General features: G+C 36.4%; 1 protein-coding gene across 2 annotated transcripts; it reads right to left on the reverse strand.

Annotated features, from left to right (window-relative positions):
* Positions 1 to 61: 61 nt before the first annotated feature.
* On the reverse strand, positions 62 to 18,787 carry LOC139127581 (zinc finger protein 26-like). 2 transcript variants are annotated; one of them, XM_070693483.1, is made up of 3 exons: positions 18,658 to 18,767; positions 18,298 to 18,520; positions 62 to 5,419 (listed from the first exon to the last, which is right to left on the reverse strand). In XM_070693483.1, exon 3 carries the CDS (start codon positions 4,868 to 4,870, stop codon positions 2,930 to 2,932), a length of 1,941 nt encoding a protein of 646 aa, XP_070549584.1. In that variant the 5' UTR covers positions 4,871 to 5,419; positions 18,298 to 18,520; positions 18,658 to 18,767; the 3' UTR covers positions 62 to 2,929. The 2 variants fall into 2 exon arrangements, with proteins under 2 accessions (XP_070549584.1, XP_070549585.1); XM_070693484.1 differs by lacking the exon at positions 18,298 to 18,520 and having other exon boundaries at positions 18,658 to 18,787.
* Positions 18,788 to 22,555: the final 3,768 nt, after the last annotated feature.

Genomic DNA, 22,555 nt, shown 5'->3' on the forward strand with positions numbered 1-22,555 from the left:
TGAAAATATGAAAAAATCACTGAATCTCTTCAATGGAACCTTCCTGACAAAGTTTGAATAATTGCAACGAATGATTATAACACTATTTTAATAACAGATATAATAAGAAAAATTACAGTACTATTTACTGATTTATTATGAATGAAAAAACATGAGTGAGAACATCGGTAGAGACCTGAAAAGAAATTTTTTAGTGGATCATGTCTCAAAAAGTTGAACTAAGGTGGAAAATCTAAATATGTTTTATAAAAGTTTAAAATTTAACATTGCTATAAACTTAACAAAATCCACATAAAATACAAATCAACTATCAAATAAACTACGAATGGAAGGTCACTGCAATCTGACCTGTGGTAACGAAGTTCCGGATATTTTACCATTTATACATTTTTTAGCTGTTTGCATATTTTTGAGACAATTTTCATTTCGATTACTGGAGTCTTTCAACACATGATGCAAGACTTTGCACTAAATACAGAGGTAGAGCACAATTGGGTTTCTGAGATTTTGCAGTGGTTGCACATAAAAACATACATTCATATACGCAAATACATGAGTTTGCAAGCATGCATACCTAAGAGCTACGTACCTAAGTCCCAAGTGATTGCCGACCGCACCGACTGAACTCTTAGCATGATTAGCATATAAAACAGCTAAGGTGCCTGGGTGCTTTCATCAAATTTACAAGTAATTCTTGTGATAGTGTGCAGTGCATAAATTCATTCAATATGCAAATTACCTTTATTATGGAGATCATATCCACAAATATCAACCAAGCCGAGATCTTTCCATGATGATGCTATGTACTAAATTTCATGACATTCTGAACGAATTTGGTTTTAAAATTATGATTGTAACAAAGTCTGTCTACGGACAGACGGATGAAGAGACAGATGAACTGAAGGACAAACGCTAGGTCAGAGGTTGTAGTGACCCAGGACACCGTTTTGGTCCTTGTCCCACAGTGTCTAAGATATATAAAAGTTTGTCTCACCTCAAAATGAACTACTCTACACTAAACCTTAACTCAAAGAATACATATGTAAAACATAAGAGTAATCATATCAATTGTTTTGAGGAAACAATGAAAATATTTATTTTTTTCAAATACCTCAAATTACGACTTTGATATGGTTCAGTGTGAAGAAAGAAAGAACCATAGTGAGATATTTGTCCCATTTGCCATTATACTAATTATAAACAAGTTACTAAACAATTTTGAGATATCTCTGTTTACAGCCTGCAGCATACACTATCATATTAATTAGTATACGCAAATATCTTATTCATGTTGACAAAGAAAATGTACAGTCATCCTGGGCGACTTGCACATAACATATAAAAGTTCTCAACTGTTTCTATGAAGGACAGTATAGTTGACAGAGGATGAGAGATAAAAGACAACAGACAGCGAATGCCATATTACACGTACCACCATATAATATCCACAATTCTCACAGTCGAACTATTAAATATGTACTCTTGTTATTGGTCTACAGCACCCTAATGTAGCACTTTAACAAACCGGCTCTGTCGATTTCTAATCTAGGACTCTGCAGAAGTTGACGTTTCACTTCTCACCATCAAGTTTTTGGAACGAATTCATCATTTTTTGTGAGTACTCATGTGATATGAGAGACTTCAATGTTTGAGAAACTTTTACCATAAACTTTACAGACAAAGGGATTATCATTTATATGCTATATCATGCTACCATGCGCCATGCTGACTGGACGAGGTCAAACTCTACCGATGCTAAAATACTGTTTTAAAACTGTAAAAGGGGCCTCTAAACAAGCAGTTTCGAAACTGCCCAGTTGGTGCATTTGAACGTACCGATCTAAACTTAATCTTAAATTTAATAGGTATGGGTCTGTAACTCACCTCTTGTTGATAAGTTGGGTTCAACAATAGAAGACTACCCTGAAGCAGCCTACTTTGGGATTGATGTACACAAATCATTGAATTAAGGCAACTGCGCATAGTGCAATTTTGCTTAATTCAGCAGGAGTCGAGATGGGACACACAGCTCTTTAAAAGCCAGTATTTGTTCATACACAAATAAATTGACACTTTCTCAGAGTAAAGGTATGTCAGATATTCTTTGCCAAAGAATGGGCTGTAACAGACGATGAAGTTCTAACGATGTCGAAGTTCAAAATAACAACAATGGAATTACTTCTGTAGACTGACAACGAAAGTTGACATTAAATGCAACAAGCAGTGTAAGCGTCCAGCTCTCGCTGAATCGGGCATCACATACAGTTGACCACAGTTGCTGTAATCCCAAGTCTGGATTATTTCAAAACTGCTTGTTTAAAGGTACAATAACGTTTAAATTATCCATTATTCAATAATAGAGCCTGTAACCTCACTGTACTAAGACTGAATGTTGCGATGGTCGATGCATCGGTACAACATGAGACAAATCTACCTTAAGTATGCCAAAACAGCCAGAACTATTGTTCTTATGTAATTTAGAGGAAAAATCGTTACTTTTTCTTGTGATTTGAACTCTTGACCCATTTTCTGTGTCTGTAGCAGGTCACAAGTTAATGTTCGCGTTGCATGTGAATAAAATGCAATGTTGATGAACGTAATGCGTATCATTATCGTAGAATACTGTGTGCGTCTGTTGTCAACATAATCCAAAATAATAATAATGCTCGGTCTCGGGCGCTGAATGTCCGAGGTTTGAAATCTCTTACGTCCGTTTTCTGCGGAAACACTCAAGCAAGACAACAAATATACACAAGTCGGCTTGTGCTATATGTCGCACATCATGCCAAACTCTCGTATATACCTTCCTGTGGCAGGGGTTATTGCTTAAATACAACTGATATGTTCCAACTAATAGCAAACCCTCCCCTCAGACCATGCAGACAAATGGCTTTTCATTTGTATGTATCCTCATGTGAACTTTTAGTCCTCAACTTGTGGAAAAACCCTTCCCACACATTTTGCAGATGAATTGCTTTTCTTGTGTTTGTGTCCCTTGGTGATTTTTAAGTGGTCCACACTGTGCAAAACTCTTCCTACACACTTTACAGACAGATGGCTTTTCCTTTGTATGTGTCCTGATGTGAACCTTTAGATTTCCATTACTTGCAAAACCCTTCCAACACACTTTGCAGACAAATGGCTTTTCCTTTGTATGTGCCCTCATGTGAAATTTTAGATCTTCACTCCTTGCAAAACCCTTCCCACACATTTTGCAGACGAATGGCTTTTCCTTTGTATGTGTCCTTATGTGAACGTTTAGATTTCCATTACTTGCAAAACCCTTCCCACACACTTTGCAGACAAATGGCTTTTCCTTTGTATGTGTCCTGATGTGATATTTTAGATGTCCACTTGTTGCAAAACCATTCCCACATACTTTGCAGACAAATGGCTTTTCCTTTGTATGTGTCCTGATGTGAACTTTTAGATATCCACTCCGTGCAAAACCCTTCCCACATACTTTGCAGACAAATGGCTTTTCCTTTGTATGTGTCCTGATGTGACTGTTTAGATTTCCATTACTTGTAAAACCTTTCCCACACACTTTGCAGACAAATGGTTTTTCATTTGTATGTGTCCTGATGTGAATTTTTAGATCTCCACTTGTTGCAAAACCCTTCCCACACACTTTACAGACAAATGGCTTTTCCTTTGTATGTGTCCTGATGTGAACTTTAAGTTCTCCACTTGTTGCAAAATCCTTCCAACACATTTTGCAGACGAATGGCTTTTCCTTTGTATGTGTCCTGATGTGATATTTTAGATGTCCACTTGTTGCAAAACCCTTCCCACATACTTTGCAGACAAATGGCTTTTCCTTTGTATGTGTCATGATGTGAACTTTTAGATATCCACTCCGTGCAAAACCCTTCCCACATACTTTGCAGACAAATGGCTTTTCCTTTGTATGTGTCCTGATGTGACCGTTTAGATTTCCATTACTTGCAAAACCTTTCCCACACACTTTACAGACAAATGGTTTTTCATTTGTATGTGTCCTGATGTGAATTTTTAGATATCCACTTGTTGCAAAACCCTTCCCACACACTTTACAGACAAATGGCTTTTCCTTTGTATGTGTCCTGATGTGAACTTTAAGTTCTCCACTTGTTGCAAAATCCTTCCAACACATTTTGCAGACGAATGGCTTTTCATTTGTATGTGTCCTGATGTGAACGTTTAGACTTCCATTAGTTGAAAAACCCTTCCCACACACTTTGCAGACAAATGGCTTTTCATTTGTATGTGTCCTGATGTGATATTTTAGATTTCCACTCTGTGCAAAACCCTTCCCACATACTTTGCAGACAAATGGCTTCTCATTTGTATGTGTCCTAATGTGAACTTGTAGATTTCCACTCCGTGCAAAACCCTTCCCACACACTTTACAGACAAATGGCTTTTCCTTTGTATGTGTCCTGATGTGAACTTTTAGATTTCCATTACTCAAAAAACCCTTCCCACACACTTTGCAGACAAACGACTTTTCATTTGTATGTGTTCTGATGTGATATTTTAGATGTCCACTCTGTCCAAAACTCTTACAACATACTTTGCAGACAAATGGCTTTTCCTTTGTATGTGTCCTGATGTGAACTTTTAGATTTCCATTACTGACAAAACCCTTCCCACACACTTTGCAGACAAATGACTTTTCATTTGTATGTATTCTGATGTGATATTTTAGATTTCCACTCCTTGCAAAACTCTTACAACACACTTTGCAGACAAATGGCTTTTCCTCTGTATGTGTCCTTATGTGACATTTGAGATGTCCATTTGTTGCAAAACCCTTCCTACACACTTTGCAGACAAATGGCTTTTCCTTTGTATATGTCAGGACGTGAACCTTTAGATCTCCACTCATTGCATAATTCTTCCAACGCACTTTGCAGACGAAGGACGTTTACTTTGTATATATCCTGATGTGAACTTTTAGTACTCCATGCTGTGCAACACTCTTCCAACACACTTTGCAAACAAATGGCTTTTCCTTTGTGTGTGTCCTGATGTGAACTTATAGATTTCCACTCCTTGTAAAACCGTTCATACACTTTACAGACAAATGGCTTTTCATTTACACTTGTCCTGATGTGTCCTGATATACATTTGAAAGCCTTTTCCTCACTCTTTGCGGACCAACTGCTTTTCATAAATATGAATAAGTGTGTCGTATTTCATGTCTTCATTCTGAGAAAAATTCTTTCTACATTCTTCACAAACAAATGATCTTTCCTCACCATCCCCTATGGCTTTGTCCATGTTCTTTCCATTTAGAAGTCTTGTCATAAGCTCCGACGAGAAATTTTCATTTTTCACCATAGGTTGCTGTCTGACTCATGTTTTCTGTACATTGCTTCCCTTGATGGTTGATCTTGCAACAAGACGTTTTTGTAACAGATGTTTTTTGAATAATCTGAAATATAAGCATAACTGGCATAAGTGTGAAAGAGATTTTATATTTGTATGTTAATAGGATAAGAAATGAGCTAGTTTTTAATGTTGAATTATTCATTATAAAGACGATGTACAGCTGGCCACTATCTTGACCTGATGCAAATTGGCCTGTAATACAAACAATTAAATAGTAATTGGGTCAGTCACAATCAGGGTGCGCTAGATTATTTTCATTTGTTATGGACATATATCTGCTATTCAGACTGATATTATATTGCTTATTTGTTTCTAATAAATAGTAATAGTTGTAACTAACTTGGTCACATAAAGAAATATTGCATATATTGTGCAGGTTTGGTTGTACATCCACAAAAATGCCTTTAAAAACTGTAAAAAGTAGCGTTATGCTGTTTCACTTCAAAATGTACTTAATTTCAAAATGTTTTTTTGGAACACAGTGTTAAAATTGTGGAATTTTTAGCTTACATATGTTATTGCAGAATACCTAATCTTTCTTTCACAAGTTATTTCATGTGATTATGTGCCATCGGAACAGAAACTGTAGTATTTTACAAAAACTGTAACATCGTTATGTTTTTTGTGTTTTATGACCATAAGTACATATACCTTTAGTTTATATGTAGAAAATGGGGTAAAATATTGTAATATTGAATTTAATTCGAACCTCAACATCCATGGCAAGCATTTTATACACCAAAATTAAATAAAATTGCATATTGTATTGTTTTGTGAATAATGAAAATGGAGATTGTTGTGGTCGGAATTTCTGTAGCGTCCGTGACACACTCATATCTTAAGGACAACAGGAGTTATAAAAGATCTGATGTCACAGGCCTAAGTGTCAATAGGTGCCTACCTTAAATAAACAAATTATATAATTACTGTCCCTTGCATTCACTATTAATATTCCTAAAATATGGAAATGTAGCATCCGTGACGGTGTAGCGTCCGTGACGGTGTTTACTACATTATTAATAATTAATAACTATTTAAAACATTTTAAAGCAGTTAATCCTCTGAAAATATAAATACTAGTGTGTATTGTGTGTACATACATGGAGTTGGGTTACAAAATGTCTTCAAGGCATAAAATTGTAAATTTGAACAAAATTGATTTTTTAAAAAGTAATAAAACACTCAAAAAGTTATGTTGAGCTTCAACTGTAACACTTAGATTGGTGTTTTTTAAGAATGCAGTAATTATATTGAATATGTTATTAGAATTCTAGTGAAAAGAACAATGAATTCTGTGCTGTATATGCATTTATTAATGTGTATTCCATTTCAATTCATTATGTCACGGATGCTACAATAAAATGCAAACATTGTTTTTCAGATTATAAGCCAATCTAAATGTGAAATAACCATCACATTTTACTATTTTGTTATCACATATTGAATTTTAAAAAATCAAGGGGGTAAGAAATGACATTTGAGTCAACTCTGTCTCCACCACTTTCACATATTATGAAGGCAGAGAGTACGAACGTAAAGTTGGCGTCATCCTCATCCTCATCCTCATCCTCAGGTGACCTTTCTAGCTGACGCTAAAATGACGCTACTCAGCATCAGCTTCATGCGTCGTATCCAAAGATTGCGGAGGTTACGCTACCAGATGATGGATAAATGATAAAATTTGCCCATAACTTAAGAAAATAACTCCATTCTTTCTCAACTTTCTTTTGAATCCTAAAACTGGTTCGCAGGTAATATTTTATCGTTAGAATATCTCATATGGACTAGTTTTTTGGAAATGTTCGTAATTTTCAGTCCATGGATCCGCGGATGTGTTTGTTGGTATCCTCTTAACGCTTGCGTTAAGATTTTCCAAAAATTGGTGCAAAAAAGGTATACATGGTCCGAAATGTGTAAAAATCGCCACCATGAGAAGTGATGTGAAAGCCCTAATTATTCAAAGGACATATAAACAGTGTTCGAAATAACACCTGTCCGGCAGTCCGAGACTGGTTGTTTTTCTGCCGGACTGGTAAAATAAAAAAGTTACCAGTCCGGCGGACAGGTTGACTTTAGCGTGGGGAGTCTTCTTTAAAACTATGTCTGCTATTTTTTCTCCTGACTCCCATTCGAATTTTATGGCAAGACATTTTCTTTCCCGTAAATTCATCCTACTCAACAGCGCATAACAAAAATACTTAGGCACATAAAAGTAATCGCAGTATCAGGACTGGTAAGTTTTTGGCAGGACAGGCAACTTTTTGAAGTTACCAGTCCTGGTGACTGGTATATACTTTCCACGAATTTCGAACACTGATATAAAACAATTAACTTGTATAACTATGACTTGAGGCCTGAAAAGTCAATATATTAAACATGAAACCTTTGAACTTAAAGGAAATTAAGGGCTAAGAATGTTGCGTTATAACTACAACGTGAGAAACGGATATTGAGAGGAGAGGTAACTAAATATTATGAAATGCAAATCCCACTGTGTTTTAATTAACATTTACACTGATATGAAACTTGGAGCACATTTTTAAAGTCGTTTTTACACTTATCATTCCATCAGACGCATTCGGGAATAATCAGATCTGACGCCGGTGGAGCTGACACTGTAGCGTCATCCTCATTTTCGCGTGACCTCTGAGGCTGAGGATGAGGATGAGTATGACGCCAACTTTACGCTCGTCAGAGAGTACAGATATATTATAGAACAGAGGTCAAAGGTTGGCAGACTACGTCTCTGATCTCCAGCTTCACCTAGGTGTGTGTGCGCCCCATCCTGACAGGTGTTAGAACAGCTGCAAGCCATTTGGATTTCTGGGGTGGTGTGTCAGATACATTGTAGCAAATTTTATTGTGGGACCACAGGTCAAAGTTTAACAACCTGTCCCTCTAGCCTGATCTAGGTATCTAGTTTTATCTTGGTTTTACACTTTAGGTACGGCACTAGCAATGTTAACTTCTGTGTTTTTTGACGTATTGAAAGTTTATTACTGGTATAGACATTTTTCACATACTCCAACTGATTTTTGCAGTAGTTGCTATAGCTTTCTTGTTCAATTTAAAGAAATTGTCAATGTTTTGACACAATTTTCACAATTTAAATGTTTGATAGAGAAAGGTTTTGGAGAAAAGAGAAAGAAAAAACCAGATTGTTGATTGCTTTTTATATTTCAAATTGACCTAACTTTCAAGTTTGATTTTGGTAGCGTCCGTGACAAAATTACATGTCATACTAAACAGAAAATATTTTAGAAAGAAGTTCATTTTGATTACACTGAATGCTATTAATATTGTTGCTATAGCATGGTTTATTCATGACAATAAAACTTTTAAATACAGCATACCAGCGGAAGGACATAGAGAAGTTGAAAGTCCTATTAAAAAATATGATCAATATTGTTGTATTTCTCACTAAACTTGAGGTTGTGTTTATTCATGGAAAATTAAGGAAATCATACCAAGTATAGCTTATTTTAATGCCAATATGCATCTTTTAAATTGTAATAACATAAGAAAGCATTAACAAATCATTTTTTAAAATTTTATTATGACATTTGTGTTTCATGTACAACATTTCTGTAGCGTCCGTGACACTGTGTCGACCATATAAAACAATGTGCACTGTGGTAAAACTAATGACGTTTGCTTCACCAAATTTTAGGAAGATATGCCCCATACCATAACCTTTCAACATATTATTTAACTGGACAGTTATCATGAACTTGAAATTTTGACCTAAGTGACACACTCTAGCGCACCCTGATTGTGACTGACCCGTAATATATATATATATATATATATATATATATATATATATATATATATATATATATATATATATATATATATATATATAAGTATATATATATATATAATATTACTTAAATTTTCTTTGGCAAACTCTTGGTGAAATCAAGATATTGACTGAATTTGTTCACATTTCTGTGGTTTATCACAATAGAAATTATCATTTTGTTGTTTAGAAAATATGAAGAGTCTCTTCATACAGTATATGCATAAACAATGATCTGCACAGTGCTATAAATTGCATATAATCAATAGATTTGCTGAAAATTAACGTCACAGATAATTATCCAGTTATCCAGGTATCTGTTAGGTCAATATCTGCACCACATTTCATCAAACTGGGACAAGTAGTTTCACTTCTGTGACAGTTTAATTGCAAAATTCATTTAATATGCAAATTAGCTGTTTGTTGATAGAAACTCTCTTCTTAAACAGTTTAATGTAAGTACAACCAACATCTCCAGCAAGTTTCAAAGTTAAGAACAATAACACCTAATTCACAGTGTTAATTGTGTAAATTTGTTACATGTTCAAATTGCCTTCTCATTTACAAGGCACTGCTGAATATCTCAAAATATGATCTCCTGTCTGTAGGATCGAAATTTCTATCCTGAGCCATTATCTTTGGTACAGTGGATCAACTTCTATGACACTGATTATAAAAATTCAATAGACATGCAGTTATGCTATTTGTTGATGAAAAACTGTGATACAATTTAAAACCAGATATGAACTGAAAATGCTCACGTGTTTCATTATATATTGCAGTTATGTTACAGGGCTCGAAATTAACGGTGGTCTTGCGTCCAAAGACCACCACTTTTTCATTTTGGACCACCAAATTTCAAATGTTGGTGGTCCAAATGGACCACCACTTACGTCAGAAATTTTTGAAGACGACGTACTTGGCCCGCACTACATTGCCTGAACGTGGTTCAATGCAGGACAAAAATAGAACATATGCACCTGCTTGCAAGTGACATTTATCATGATATTGCAACATTTTAGACTTTAGCAGACCGCAGCACTTTATGCAACATTGTATTTCATCATCACAAAACGTCATGTCAATCAGTTCTGTACAGACAATGTCACTACAGATGCAAAAAATTCGAGAATCGATCAAGTCTACGTTGTTGGTAACACAATACAGTTAATGGTCATTACGTCGCATGTTATTTGGAAAGTGGTTTACGGGTGACCATTTAGACTCTGTCGGGTTGCATTCTTGAGAGGTCCCGCTGGACTTTGAACAGTATCTGCTTTTTGTTGGCCCTTTGAAAACACTAATTTCGTAGTCAGAAGGTATTTTCTTTGAACATGATCTCATTGGGCTGCTCAACGATCATATACGGGACATGCATCACGGCATGGCAAACGTTCAGCTACACCTTGAAGCCCCCAGGTTGTTGTTTTTTGTTAATAGAGCATGCGCATTACAGGAAAGCCCCAAGTTCTACAGAAAAGACTGCCCAGCTCACTTCAGATACTGATTCCTACCGTGCGCATTTTCAATACATTTTACGCAAATAAAAACTCAGTTGCGTAAAATCGTACGCAAGTTTTGAAATTGTAACTGAAACGCTGCCCGGGCCCATTCGTGTTCAGGCAGTGTTCAAATCGGGTTCTGTTACTGGTTGCTATTGGTTTTTATGAGTGGAAGTATTTTGACTCTCTATAGTAGATAATAAAGTTCAGAAAAAAATAATAATATTGTGAAGTTCAAGTTCAATGGAGCAAATAGTGGGATTTTTTTCATCATAATTGTTAACAGCCAATACCTGGCGGAATAAATTTGAACATAAGAGTATGTGAACTGACAACTCAAAATCATCTTAAGGTAGCGTGATAGGTTAGTATGAGTATTTTCCTTCAAAACTCCGAAAAACTATCCTTTCCATGCCATTTCTTCCTAAGGACATGGCCTTTGAAGGTGGTCAGTTTTCAGTATAGTATCATCAGATATGCCGAAAGAAAGTTATTCGCTCTTGAAAATTATGCTAACAAAGGAATGCAAACAAACTTCTTGTGTTTTTCCATTTTCTTTTCTTGCCATTTTAACATGATTCTCTTGGTCTAAATAGTGTAAGTCGACAAGGGATGACAGGTAGTCTACCAAATTTTCACAGATGAAAGTCGTACAGATGGTCTCCAAACTGTGTCTCTGATTTTTCCAAACACATTTAAGGATGTTAATTTTCGTAGTTTAAATAAACTAAGTAATGAACAAAACATGATTCAAAACCATGACTGGTGATTGTCAAAAACCTAAGTCGTCTTCAAAAATTTTAAGACACAGTTATGCTAACAGTATATTAAACTTTTAGATTGCTTTGTTCAAATGACAATCGGCTATGTGAGGTGATGGTTATAATTTTCATGGTGAAATATCCCAAATTCAGCTTTTTCAGATCCCAAAAAACCCAAAATGTAATGGTACAGCATTAAAATTCATAGAAAGAGCTTTCTGGTGATATGCAAGCTTTACGTATATAACATAGTTTGGGCAAGAAGTTGTCATTTGAATGTATGTTGTCACAAACTATCACAAACCATCTTAAACAATTCTTATGTTACGGACCACTACATTTTTAATTTGGACCACCAAAATATTTGTTACGTGGTCCACATGGACCACCACATTTGAAATTTAATTTCGAGCCCTGTGTTAGACTTGGTTCAAGTCGGTGAATTAAAAAAAAATAAAATCATTTATAATAGTTTCTCTTGTGTCTCTCCTATTTCGTACAAACCTATCCGGAATTTGGCAGCTCACGCCAGGTTTTCCCAGCTATTGAATGCGTCACGTTTGAGTCTGCGCAGTAGTGAGTTAGTTTCTGCCGGATTCACCGACTTTGACTTCTTGCAAGTACAGGCGGTGAGACGGACTGTGTACACAGTGACGTAGAGCAAATACAAAATGATTGACAGCCCCGCCGTTATTCTGGCCAATAAGAAGAACGCATGCTCTGCATGCATTCAAAAGTTTGTTGTCATCTCAGTGCAAAGCTAGACATCGAGTACGTTTTATATCTGGGCGAATAATGGCATCAAGTTCGTACATCAACCGCGTTTTACAACTGATCGGTCGACCATCGCTAATCATGCGAGATTACCAAAGAAAGCTTGTTGAGAGTTACATTGAGGGAAAAGATGTGTTCGTCTGCGCACCAACCGGCAGCGGAAAATCACTGACATACGAAGTCGCCCCACATTGTTTTGATTTCCATTGCTTTGGGCACGTAAGAGAACAGGCTACAACTGTAAGGACGGTGTCTTTTTCCATCCTTGAATAACTGGCGACGATTTTCGCATTTTGCAACATGGGCCCCACAAACAACACAGATATTTTCACGCGTTTTCGGTGATACAACAGAGGTCGTGCTGACTTTTGTGGGAGTGATCGCACTCGACATTTTGTCAACAACGCCATGTGAGTTTTATGCACGTCTCGTTAGGGTCAATTGGTAACTCCTCCCAATGTGTAAAATTTAGTGATGTCATCTTATGAATATTATATGAGTAAAGAAAACGTAATCTCATGAATAATTTATAGCAACGCAGATCGTGCAAGAAAGCCAAGTCTGTGATTCCGGGTGAAACTCCGCTGCATAGCGTTCACTCCACTCATCGCGTTCACCCTACTCATCGCGTCCACTCACGCGCGCGTTTCACATGAAAGCAGAATACAAATCATTGCGTTCACTCCACTCAAACATTCACAAATCACAGACTTGAACCAAGTCTACAGTTATGTGTAAATTTGAACCTTTGCCACATGTTTGCAACTTCATTGAAAGTATTATGATCAACATAATGAAAAATATTCACCACCGATATCGATTAATTCTAAAAGGTCATGAAGTATATAGATATGTAATTAGCTGAAATGAAAATATTAAAGTTCTTTGACTGCTGTCAATACTATCACCACTTTATATAGCAAGTGTAATTACCTTTGGCCAAGTCCTTCAAGCCATATATGCCGAAATGTGAAAGCTCATTAGATATGCAAATTATAAATTAGCTGACATGAAAATGTGAAATGACTTTCAATATTGGTATAACCAGGTATAATCATCAATGTACATAGCATGCTTTGTCAACTTTGATCAAGTGAATCTCAGAGGAAAGATCATCGAAAATGCAAATTAGGAATTGGCTGAAGAAAAATTGCATGATGACTTTCAAAAATGCTGTATAATAGTATCTTTAACAGTCAGATCGCACGATGCTCATTATAATATGTTAATGAGGGAAAGTAATTCAAACCCAGTGTCAGTTACAGTGGGTCCCACTGACGGTGGTCGAAAGGGGCCGTTTTTTCACACAAAATTACAGAGCTGTTTTCCAGCGATTTCGACTATTTTAAGGCAAGCCTGTGGATTCATGTGAAGGTAGGTATATTGAATTATTACTGAATGATTTTTTGGCAACTTCTGTGGTTTAGTTTCTTTGAAATCGCGAAATTTCTGACGACTGTGAAAAAACACACAGCGTTAACATCCTCTCGATTATTTTTGCGCGGACTGTTACACATGGATTTTACCACAAAATGTCAAACTCTAATCAAAATATAGACATCAACCCTCCTTTCTGTGAGTTTTCATTTACTTCCAAGCTTTTATAGTGATATTATGGCCAGTTCGATTTTGTTTACTTTTCAACTCGTGAGCGCCATTTTCCACTGCAAAATGGCGGGAGAAGATAGCATGATCGCGGGCGTCAACTGATTACATTCCACTCTCGTGCAAAGATATTTTGTAGTTTTGTCATAATTTCTGTGATTTGAATGTACACCAAGTAGTTTCGGACTGATTCATTCGTGATAGTCTCGGAAAAGCGGACGATCGATGTGTTTGTCCTGTGATTACACCGGGAAATGCGGAAGTCCTCCATTGCGGAAGTAAATAAATGCTGACATCGGGCGCGAAATACTTCTGGCCATAGGGAACGAATGAGATATTGCTATTATCGAGTCTTCGGCGCGAAATTTATGGTTTTTAGCGGCAATACTGTCGTATTACACTAAGCGATTGTGGTACATAGTTAAACTTGAGTGTACATTTGGTGTAGGACCGCGAGGTTAATCGTGCCCGGCCGCCACACTTTACCTGCATTGGCATTTAATCACTGCGTTTCTAAACTTTTTTCCGATGGAAGAACTTGCACCTCTTCTGCTAAGCTTGGTGACAACCCCAAACTCGTCGAATGTTAAAATATCTCCTCATGGCTGATGCCTCAACCAATTCGGTCAGTGACTTAAAGGACTGTACATGGCGGGCGCGTTGTCCAGATTGTGTACACGGGCCATACAATTGTGTAAACTAAACGTTAGCTTGGTGTATTTGGTATCCAGTCTAAAGTATGAGACGAATTGACCAAACAAAAATCAACTGTCTTTACTGCCAATTTGACCACTTATAAAGGCTTATCATTGATTGCCTGGGTACTTCTGAATTTTACCAAACTTCAAGATTTTGTAAAGTTTACCAGTCACGTGAACTAAGTTTTTTCAATCTATTCTTTCAGATTTCCAGCTATACCTTGAAGACAGTGGTGTTGCGATTGAAGTTTATTTTTATTTTAACTCTCTGAGTTTGTTTATTCTGTATTTTGTACGTGCAATTTACTCTGTATTTTGTACTAGCAGTTTACTCTGTATTTATTGTACCTCTCTGAGTTCGAGTGACTATTTACTCTGTATTTTGCAGTAGTGGTTTAACATTGTAGCCCCTTTACCAAACATTTAAAAATTGAAATAAAGATTGATCTTTATATAGTAGATATTTTGTGTATAAGTATATTCGAGTACCGATTCTGACTTTGACGAACTGACTGACGAATATAAATGGACGGAAGAGAAACAACCAGACGATTCCAATGATAGTGACTATGATTGCAATGATGGTGACTGTGATGACGACTGTGATCCATACGTGAAGTAAATCATAGACCCTACTAACATACTTCGACCCAATGACAACAAAACAAATGTTTGCCCGTATGATACACAATTTTTTTATTGCATACTTTATCAGTGAATGGTTTTGAAGTTACAGTTTGCATTTTGTATTTTCGAAAAGTCTCCTGTCCCATGATGTACGTTATACGGGGCATAAACAAATAATTTCGCCAGCCGAACTCGCTCCACATGCGGAGTCACGTAACATCCATGCGTAAACTTACTTACGCATCCACGGCACGTGAGCGATCGGTCGATGTAATGTCAAAATTAGCCAAATATTAAAGTATGTCAAAACTTGGCTCATACACGGTGCTATACATTATTCAACAACTGTTTTACTTCAAAAGCTTCTGTTATACAGCTATATTCCACGGTATACTTAGCGTTTCACGAGCGACGCAACACTTCCTTATTTACAAGTCGGAGGCCAACATGTCGAGGTCAATGTATACTTCCGGGTCATTTCGTCGAAATACATCGATTATTTTTGCGCGGACTGTTACACAGGCATTTCGAATTAATTTCTTTTCGCGGATGTTGGGACCAATATTATACCTCTCTGTCAGGAAAACTTGGTTTACTTCCGAGGTCGTTTTCAAACGATTTTCGATACGTTTGTGGACGTCTCTGCCGGGCTCACCAACATACCGCCGCAAACACGTTCAAAACTAATACTTTTACCGCTAGATTTTCATGAAATTTACGTCTGCAATGAAGAATGGGTGTCACTCTCGCAATTTATCCAACTAACATGATAATTATTTGTAGCACGGATTGTAAAATTCAAGTTGAAAATCACCTTGAAAACTGGCCCGTTGACGTCCGTTTGAAAGTTAACGGTCGCCGGCTTGAAGAACTTTCATATGCAAATGAGTACCGTGCGATCTGACTGTTAATGTGTATAGCAAGTTTCATCAACTTTGTTCCAGTCAATTCAGATATATATCCCTAATTAGCTAAGTTCATTAAATATGTAAATTAGGAATTGACTGAAGTAAAAATGCTTAACGATTTTTAATATTGTTGTATCATAGTATCTTCAATATATGTAGCAAGTTTTGTCAACTTGGGCAAGTCAATTCAGATATATATCCCTAATTAGGAAAGTTCATTAAATATGCAAATTGGGAATTGGCTGAAGAGGAAATGCTTAACGACTTTCAATAATATTGTATTATAGTGTCTTTAATGTACATAGCAAGTTTCATCAATTTTGATCAAGTCAATTCAGATATATATCCCTAATTATGAAAATTCCTTTAATATGCAAATTAGGAAATGGCTGAAGTAAAAATATCTTTTGACTTTCAATAATGTTATATCACAGTATCTTTGATGTATATAGCAAGTTTCAATAACTAAAATCCAGTTAATTCAGATATGTATCCCTAATTAGGAAAGTTCATTAAATATGCAAATTCGGAATTGGCTGAAGAGAAAATGCTAATGACTTTCAAGAATGTTGTATCATAGTAGCTTCAATACATGTAGCACGTTTCATCAACAATGGTCCAGTCAATTCAAGTATATATCCCTAATTAGCAAAGTTCATTAAATATGCAAATTTGGAATTGGGTGAAGTTAAAATACTTAACGACTTTCAATGATTTTAAATCATAGTATCTTCAATATACATACCATGTTTGGTCAATTTTGATCGAGCAAAATCAGACTATATCCCTGATTAGGAAAGTTCATTAAATATGCAAATTGGCAACTATCTTTCATGTCACCCCTTAATGCTTCCCAAAGCTGATATATCTTGGTGTGATAAACATTTGTAGCAAATCTCATCAAATTGTGTGCGGTTGTTTTTAATGTATATCCGTTTTTTCTAAAATCATTAATTATGCAAATGAGCAAAAAGTATGCAAGCCAGACCCACCAAAAACTAATCAGTTCTTGCCATTTGCAACTGATTTTGATCTGATCAGCAGTTTTTGAGATATTGGACCAACAGACAGACAGACAGACAGACAGACAGACAGACAGACAGACAGACAGACATCGCTGCGACATATGCTCACGTGTGTGAACACGTGAGCAAATGAGCACACACAATATCTCTATAGTCAGGTTCATGGGGCTTTGAGCAGTGGCTCTTGATATTCAGTGAAAATTGCTTAAATTCTTTAAATATGCAAATTAGTTGGTTTATAAATAAAACCTGTGGAAAGTCAATTGATACAGTCTAAGACATGTTCAAACAATATCTCCAGTATGTTACATTGATTTTGGAGAAGGGGATCTTGATTTAAATTGCTAATTGCTAAAATTCATTACATATGCAAAATAGTTGGTTGTTGATTAAAAACTGTAAAAAGTCTTTTGAATGGTTTAATATGTGCATAAACAATATCTCAAGGAAGTTTCATCGTATTTGGAACAGAGGTTCTTGGTTTACAGTGCTAATTGGTCAAATTTGATTAATATGCAAAGGATTGGTAGTTGATCAAGAAGTGTGAGAAGTCTCTTGACACAGTTAATATGTGCACAACAAAAATCTCAAGCAAGTTTCATGGAGATTGCAGGAGTTATTGATTTACAGTGCTACTCGCTTAAATTCGTTAAATATGCAAATTGGCTGTTAATTAACATACATACATACATACATACATACATACATACATACAGACAGACAGACAGACAGACAGACAGACAGACAGATACACAGACACACATACACACATACATACATACAAACACATACATGCATACATAGATACATACCGGTACATGCATACATAGATACATAGATACATAGGCCTACATACATCAAAGATAGACATAGACAGACAGACTGACAGACAGACAGACAGACAGACAGACAGAAAAATAGACAGACAGGCAGACATACAGATGATGCTGACTTACGTATATATATATATATATATATATATATATATATATATATATATATATATATATATATATATATATATATATATATATATATATATATATATATATATATATATATATGAGATAAAAATGGTGTGCCATAAGGGCACGCTGAAAGTTAAAGATTTTGAGGCGAGCCAAAACTTTTAAGCAAAGATTTACAATATCTCTCCTTTGCATTATTTTTACCAAGTTCCGCCACCAAACATCAAAGGGTCAACCCCTTAACCACATACCTTACTATCCCTCATGCATAACCAATGACCCTTGACCTCTTAGCGTACACTTTGAAATACCATATCACGGGTTGTGTGTCTTTTGCCGTCTATCTTAATTCGATCCCGTTTGGATAGACATGGCTCCGTTTTGGCCGGTTTGACTCACAGCATGGATTCATACAGCAGATTCATGCGAACAGTCGCTTGTGATTTGTTACACGGCGAAGGCCACTGCAGTGCACTGTGAGAGCAAGAGTGAGAGGAAGTTTGGGGACAAAATGGCTATCGTGAGTTGGGAGAAGGATTTCCCTTTCAAAAAGGCACATTTCGTTCAATAAAGCAGCATCGATGGCTACCACTACATTTGTTAATCCATACCTGCTATCCTCTTTGCGTCAAAATTGATATGCTGTGCATTTCGGGGTACGATTTCCGAGGTGACCCTTTCTGACAACAGCTGCCGTGCAATGACTGACCTGATCAGCATACTGGAGTTGTGCCGTTTTCATTCCCTGCCGATCTCATCCCTGCACATGCGCAGAAAATCCTACTACGCTTCGCTGATATGAGATTAACAGCTGTAGCTGTAGATTTCTGTTCTATTGCCGATTTCGACAGTCGTCATGAAATCAGAGCCACAGTTACTGTTGTATATGCAGTGATCTGTATGAAGCAAAGTTGAATTTCTACATTTTTGAAATAAGTTTAAACTGTTAAGAAGTGAAAAGGTTCAAAAGGGTCAAATCTGTCCGTGAAATAACATATCGATATTTTTCAATGACTGACATAGGCCCTGATACATTTTCCGTCATTGGATGTATACCTGGGAATGGCGTTTGTGTTGAAATTTTGACTGGACAAAGTATTTTTCCGCAATGTCGGTGTTTTTGCGACTCAGGGAAGAACGAGGTACCAGGAGAATCCACAATTCTTCAACGCCTGCAAATCTGAATTTGAATGAAAACCCATGTCACAGTATCTAATTCTACTGTATTGAAGAATGCAATACATGAGTTGTTATTTACAAATGACTTAGTCCATAGCTGAGCTCACCATCTTCCCGCTTAAAGTTACATTGTATTGTAGCAATGAAAGATTATCAAATGTCATTAGTTTCAAATAATGAATGAAGAGCAATATTCTAAGACACAGGCATTTTGCTGTATTTGTTTGTATTAATGTATTAAATCAATAAATCAGGTAGATTGTTGTTTCCATTTTATTATTTGTCACCTGTGGCGATTGGCTACTTCCATGACCTTACATTCTGCCTTCAAATACCTCTCCATGCAAGCACGGTCACTAATTGAGTACTGTACAAACCATCGCTACTAAAGCAAACTGTCTTTTGAAAAAAAGTTGATTTAAGGTAGAATGTGCCTCGGGGACAGATATTTGGACTCTCAAACTTCTATAATTTTTTCATATCCACCACTTGCGGGAGGGGGTCATTTTAACTCTCTGTGTGAGAAACATTTTTACCGTCTTGGTTTTTTGAAAATAGCAAATTTGATTTTTCTCCATAGAGTTAACACAGGCATGGGTTTAATCTCGCACTTTCGCGGTGCACACTACCTGAATGCTGAATTTAATACTAGTTATTATTAACCAGCACACTTTCAAGGAAATTTCGAAAGCACATCGATAACACTCTTTATGTAAAATAACATGGCATTGACAGCAGGCGTTTCATCAGCGAAGTCTGGCTACGGATCTGGCCATGTAGCATCGTGGAGCTGACTAAACAGGTTCTTTATCCCCATAAGAAATTGTGAATGTCTATAAATAATTCATACAGTTGTTGCGGTGATCGCATATGACGTCATTGCTGATTGCAGCTCTGCAACGTATTTTAGATGTACCGCAGCTGTTTTAAAAAATGAAAATTCCGTTTTCCAACTGTCTAGATTTTTAATGCATACAGCGGCTTCATCGTGCATCGAATCAACGGCGACAGTGGTTCGCCTCAATCCAATATTGCAAGAAACCCCAAGAGAAAAGTTCAAATTAAAATGTAATGTTTAACAGCAGGGAGACTTATCATGAACTGAAATAACACGGAGAGATGCAGAAAGGTGAAGCAAAAAAAAACGACACTTCTATGCGGTAAACACTTGCTGAGTACTCAAGTTTAGTCGATTATCTATGAACAATACTTTTGAACAATGTGAATTTTGTCAGGAACACCAATAACGCTTGCAAGATAAACAATTCGTGAAATCGCCAACACTTTCATGACAAAAATCCATAAATAAATTGTCAAATTTCTATGTGACCAACCGTTCAGTATATTTTCCAACTATTTTATCTTCCTCTTTCAATTTAAGGCAATGCTCTTTTTTAATCATATAGAATACACACTCCAGGTGTTTTTACCGGTTAATTTGTCCATCCAATGTTCCCAACCCTTTATTCACAACCCTACTTTCTCTGTACCTATATTGCTTTAAACTTTTTTTCACTCATTTTCAGACCACTATTTACATAAAAACATTCCCTGACTTTTAAAACCGTACGGCTTCAAGGGAGAATATATCTTGTACAAAAGTCGCTGTATCATCTCCCTGAAGGGATATTTTGGCCGGACGTTTTCGGTAAATCAATGCCTTTAACGGGGTGATGGTGTCTTATTGCGCAAGCGTTTCCAAAAAAGGAAAACCAAAGGACCGTGTAGGGAGCAGCCTTGTCAAACACCTTTAACAGTGAAAAGCATTCTGAATGCCAACCTTCTCAATTTATGCAACTCATAAAATAATTTGACCCACTGTGTGAAAATTAAATTCATACAGTACTTTAAACATATATTCCAAGTTGAACTATGTCAAACGCTTTTTTATAGTCTGCTAATAGAATAGCAGCATTCTTTTTTCACAAAATTTTCATCAATATAGCGACCTTTAATTCTTGTACCTGTTTTGATCTTTATGGATGATTTAATGTAAAACATTTTAAATCGCCGTCTTTGTTCTGAACGCCAATGCTTGTTAGTTGTTAGTCCCCGCGGACGTACCGTAGTCCGGAAGACTATTAGGTTGGGTTCCGTCTGTGAGTCCGTCCATCCGTACGTCCGTCCATCCGTGCGTCTGCAGCTCCAACTCAAAGATGCAAGACACAATTTTATTCAAACTTGGTACAAGGAAAAGGTACTCTTGGTTACATATGCACGTCTCTTTGTTTCGCGATACAATTCAGTATGGCCGCCTGGCGGCCATTTTGTTGCAATTTTTCATGTTTAGAGCCATTACTTAAACATGCCGAAACTGATTTCGTTCAAACTTGGCACAAGGACAATGTACTATGACATACATATGCTTGTCAATTTTTGTCACGATACGTTCAAAAATGGTCGTCTGGCGGCCATTTTGTCGAAATTTTTTCATATTTTGTGAGCCTTTATGCAGACATGCCTGATCTGATTTTTTTCAAACTTGGCACAAGGACAATGTACTATGACATACTTATGCACGTCAACTATTATCACAATATTATAAATGGCTCCTTCCCAAAAAGTGCAACTTGCAACAATACACTGTGGAGGCCAGAACTTTTCAATGGATGGTGAGATGATCAAAATTAGTTTTGTTTGGTTTTTGATAGATTTATTGAAAAAATTGTTTGAAATTGGTATTCCACCTGGATTTTATGGTACCCTTAACGACCACTTCTCTTTTTCTCCATTTTAATCACTTTCATTTAAATGAGTCTTTCAACATGTTTCATCCAGGTTCAAAACCCATCAAAATACAAGTTAATTTTACACATTCCTTGCACAAAAATGTTCATTGATCAGACGACATGCCAACAGAAGTACCAGGATGGAGAGTCATGAAAATGGGACTATTGGATTTATGCACTTTAAATGTATTACAGTGACAGAATTTATATTTTGCGGGGAGTATGTCATTGACAGTGACTTGTTCCTAGCGGTTTGTCTAAGTTCTCTCGAAACGGGCCTTTTGTGCTGCTGCCCTGTTACAACCGATAACGTAGTAACTAACCGATAACGTATCAAACCCGATAGCGTCGTAAAAATTCACTGATAACGTAGTAAATCAACCAATAACGTAGTAATGAACCGATAACGTAGCAACTTTTTTCTAAATGATAATGTAGAAAAAAAATCTAGCGATAAGGTTGTAATTTTAACTAACTGATAACTTATCAACAAATTTACCGATAACGTATCAAATCAACTGATTATGTATCGGATCAAGTGATTCATGGGAATAGATTTATAGATCAATCCATTGCTCAATCGATAGATCGACCGATTGAT

The sequence above is a fragment of the Ptychodera flava genome, unplaced genomic scaffold, assembly GCF_041260155.1.
Source record: "Ptychodera flava strain L36383 unplaced genomic scaffold, AS_Pfla_20210202 Scaffold_33__1_contigs__length_2856901_pilon, whole genome shotgun sequence".
In the NCBI taxonomy this organism is placed as follows: domain Eukaryota; kingdom Metazoa; phylum Hemichordata; class Enteropneusta; family Ptychoderidae; genus Ptychodera; species Ptychodera flava.

Excerpts from the sequence above, each read along its gene's own strand:
- LOC139127581 (XM_070693484.1), bottom strand. The coding sequence starts at position 4,870 with ATGAGTGGAGATCTAAAGGTTCACGTCCTGACATATACAAAGGAAAAG.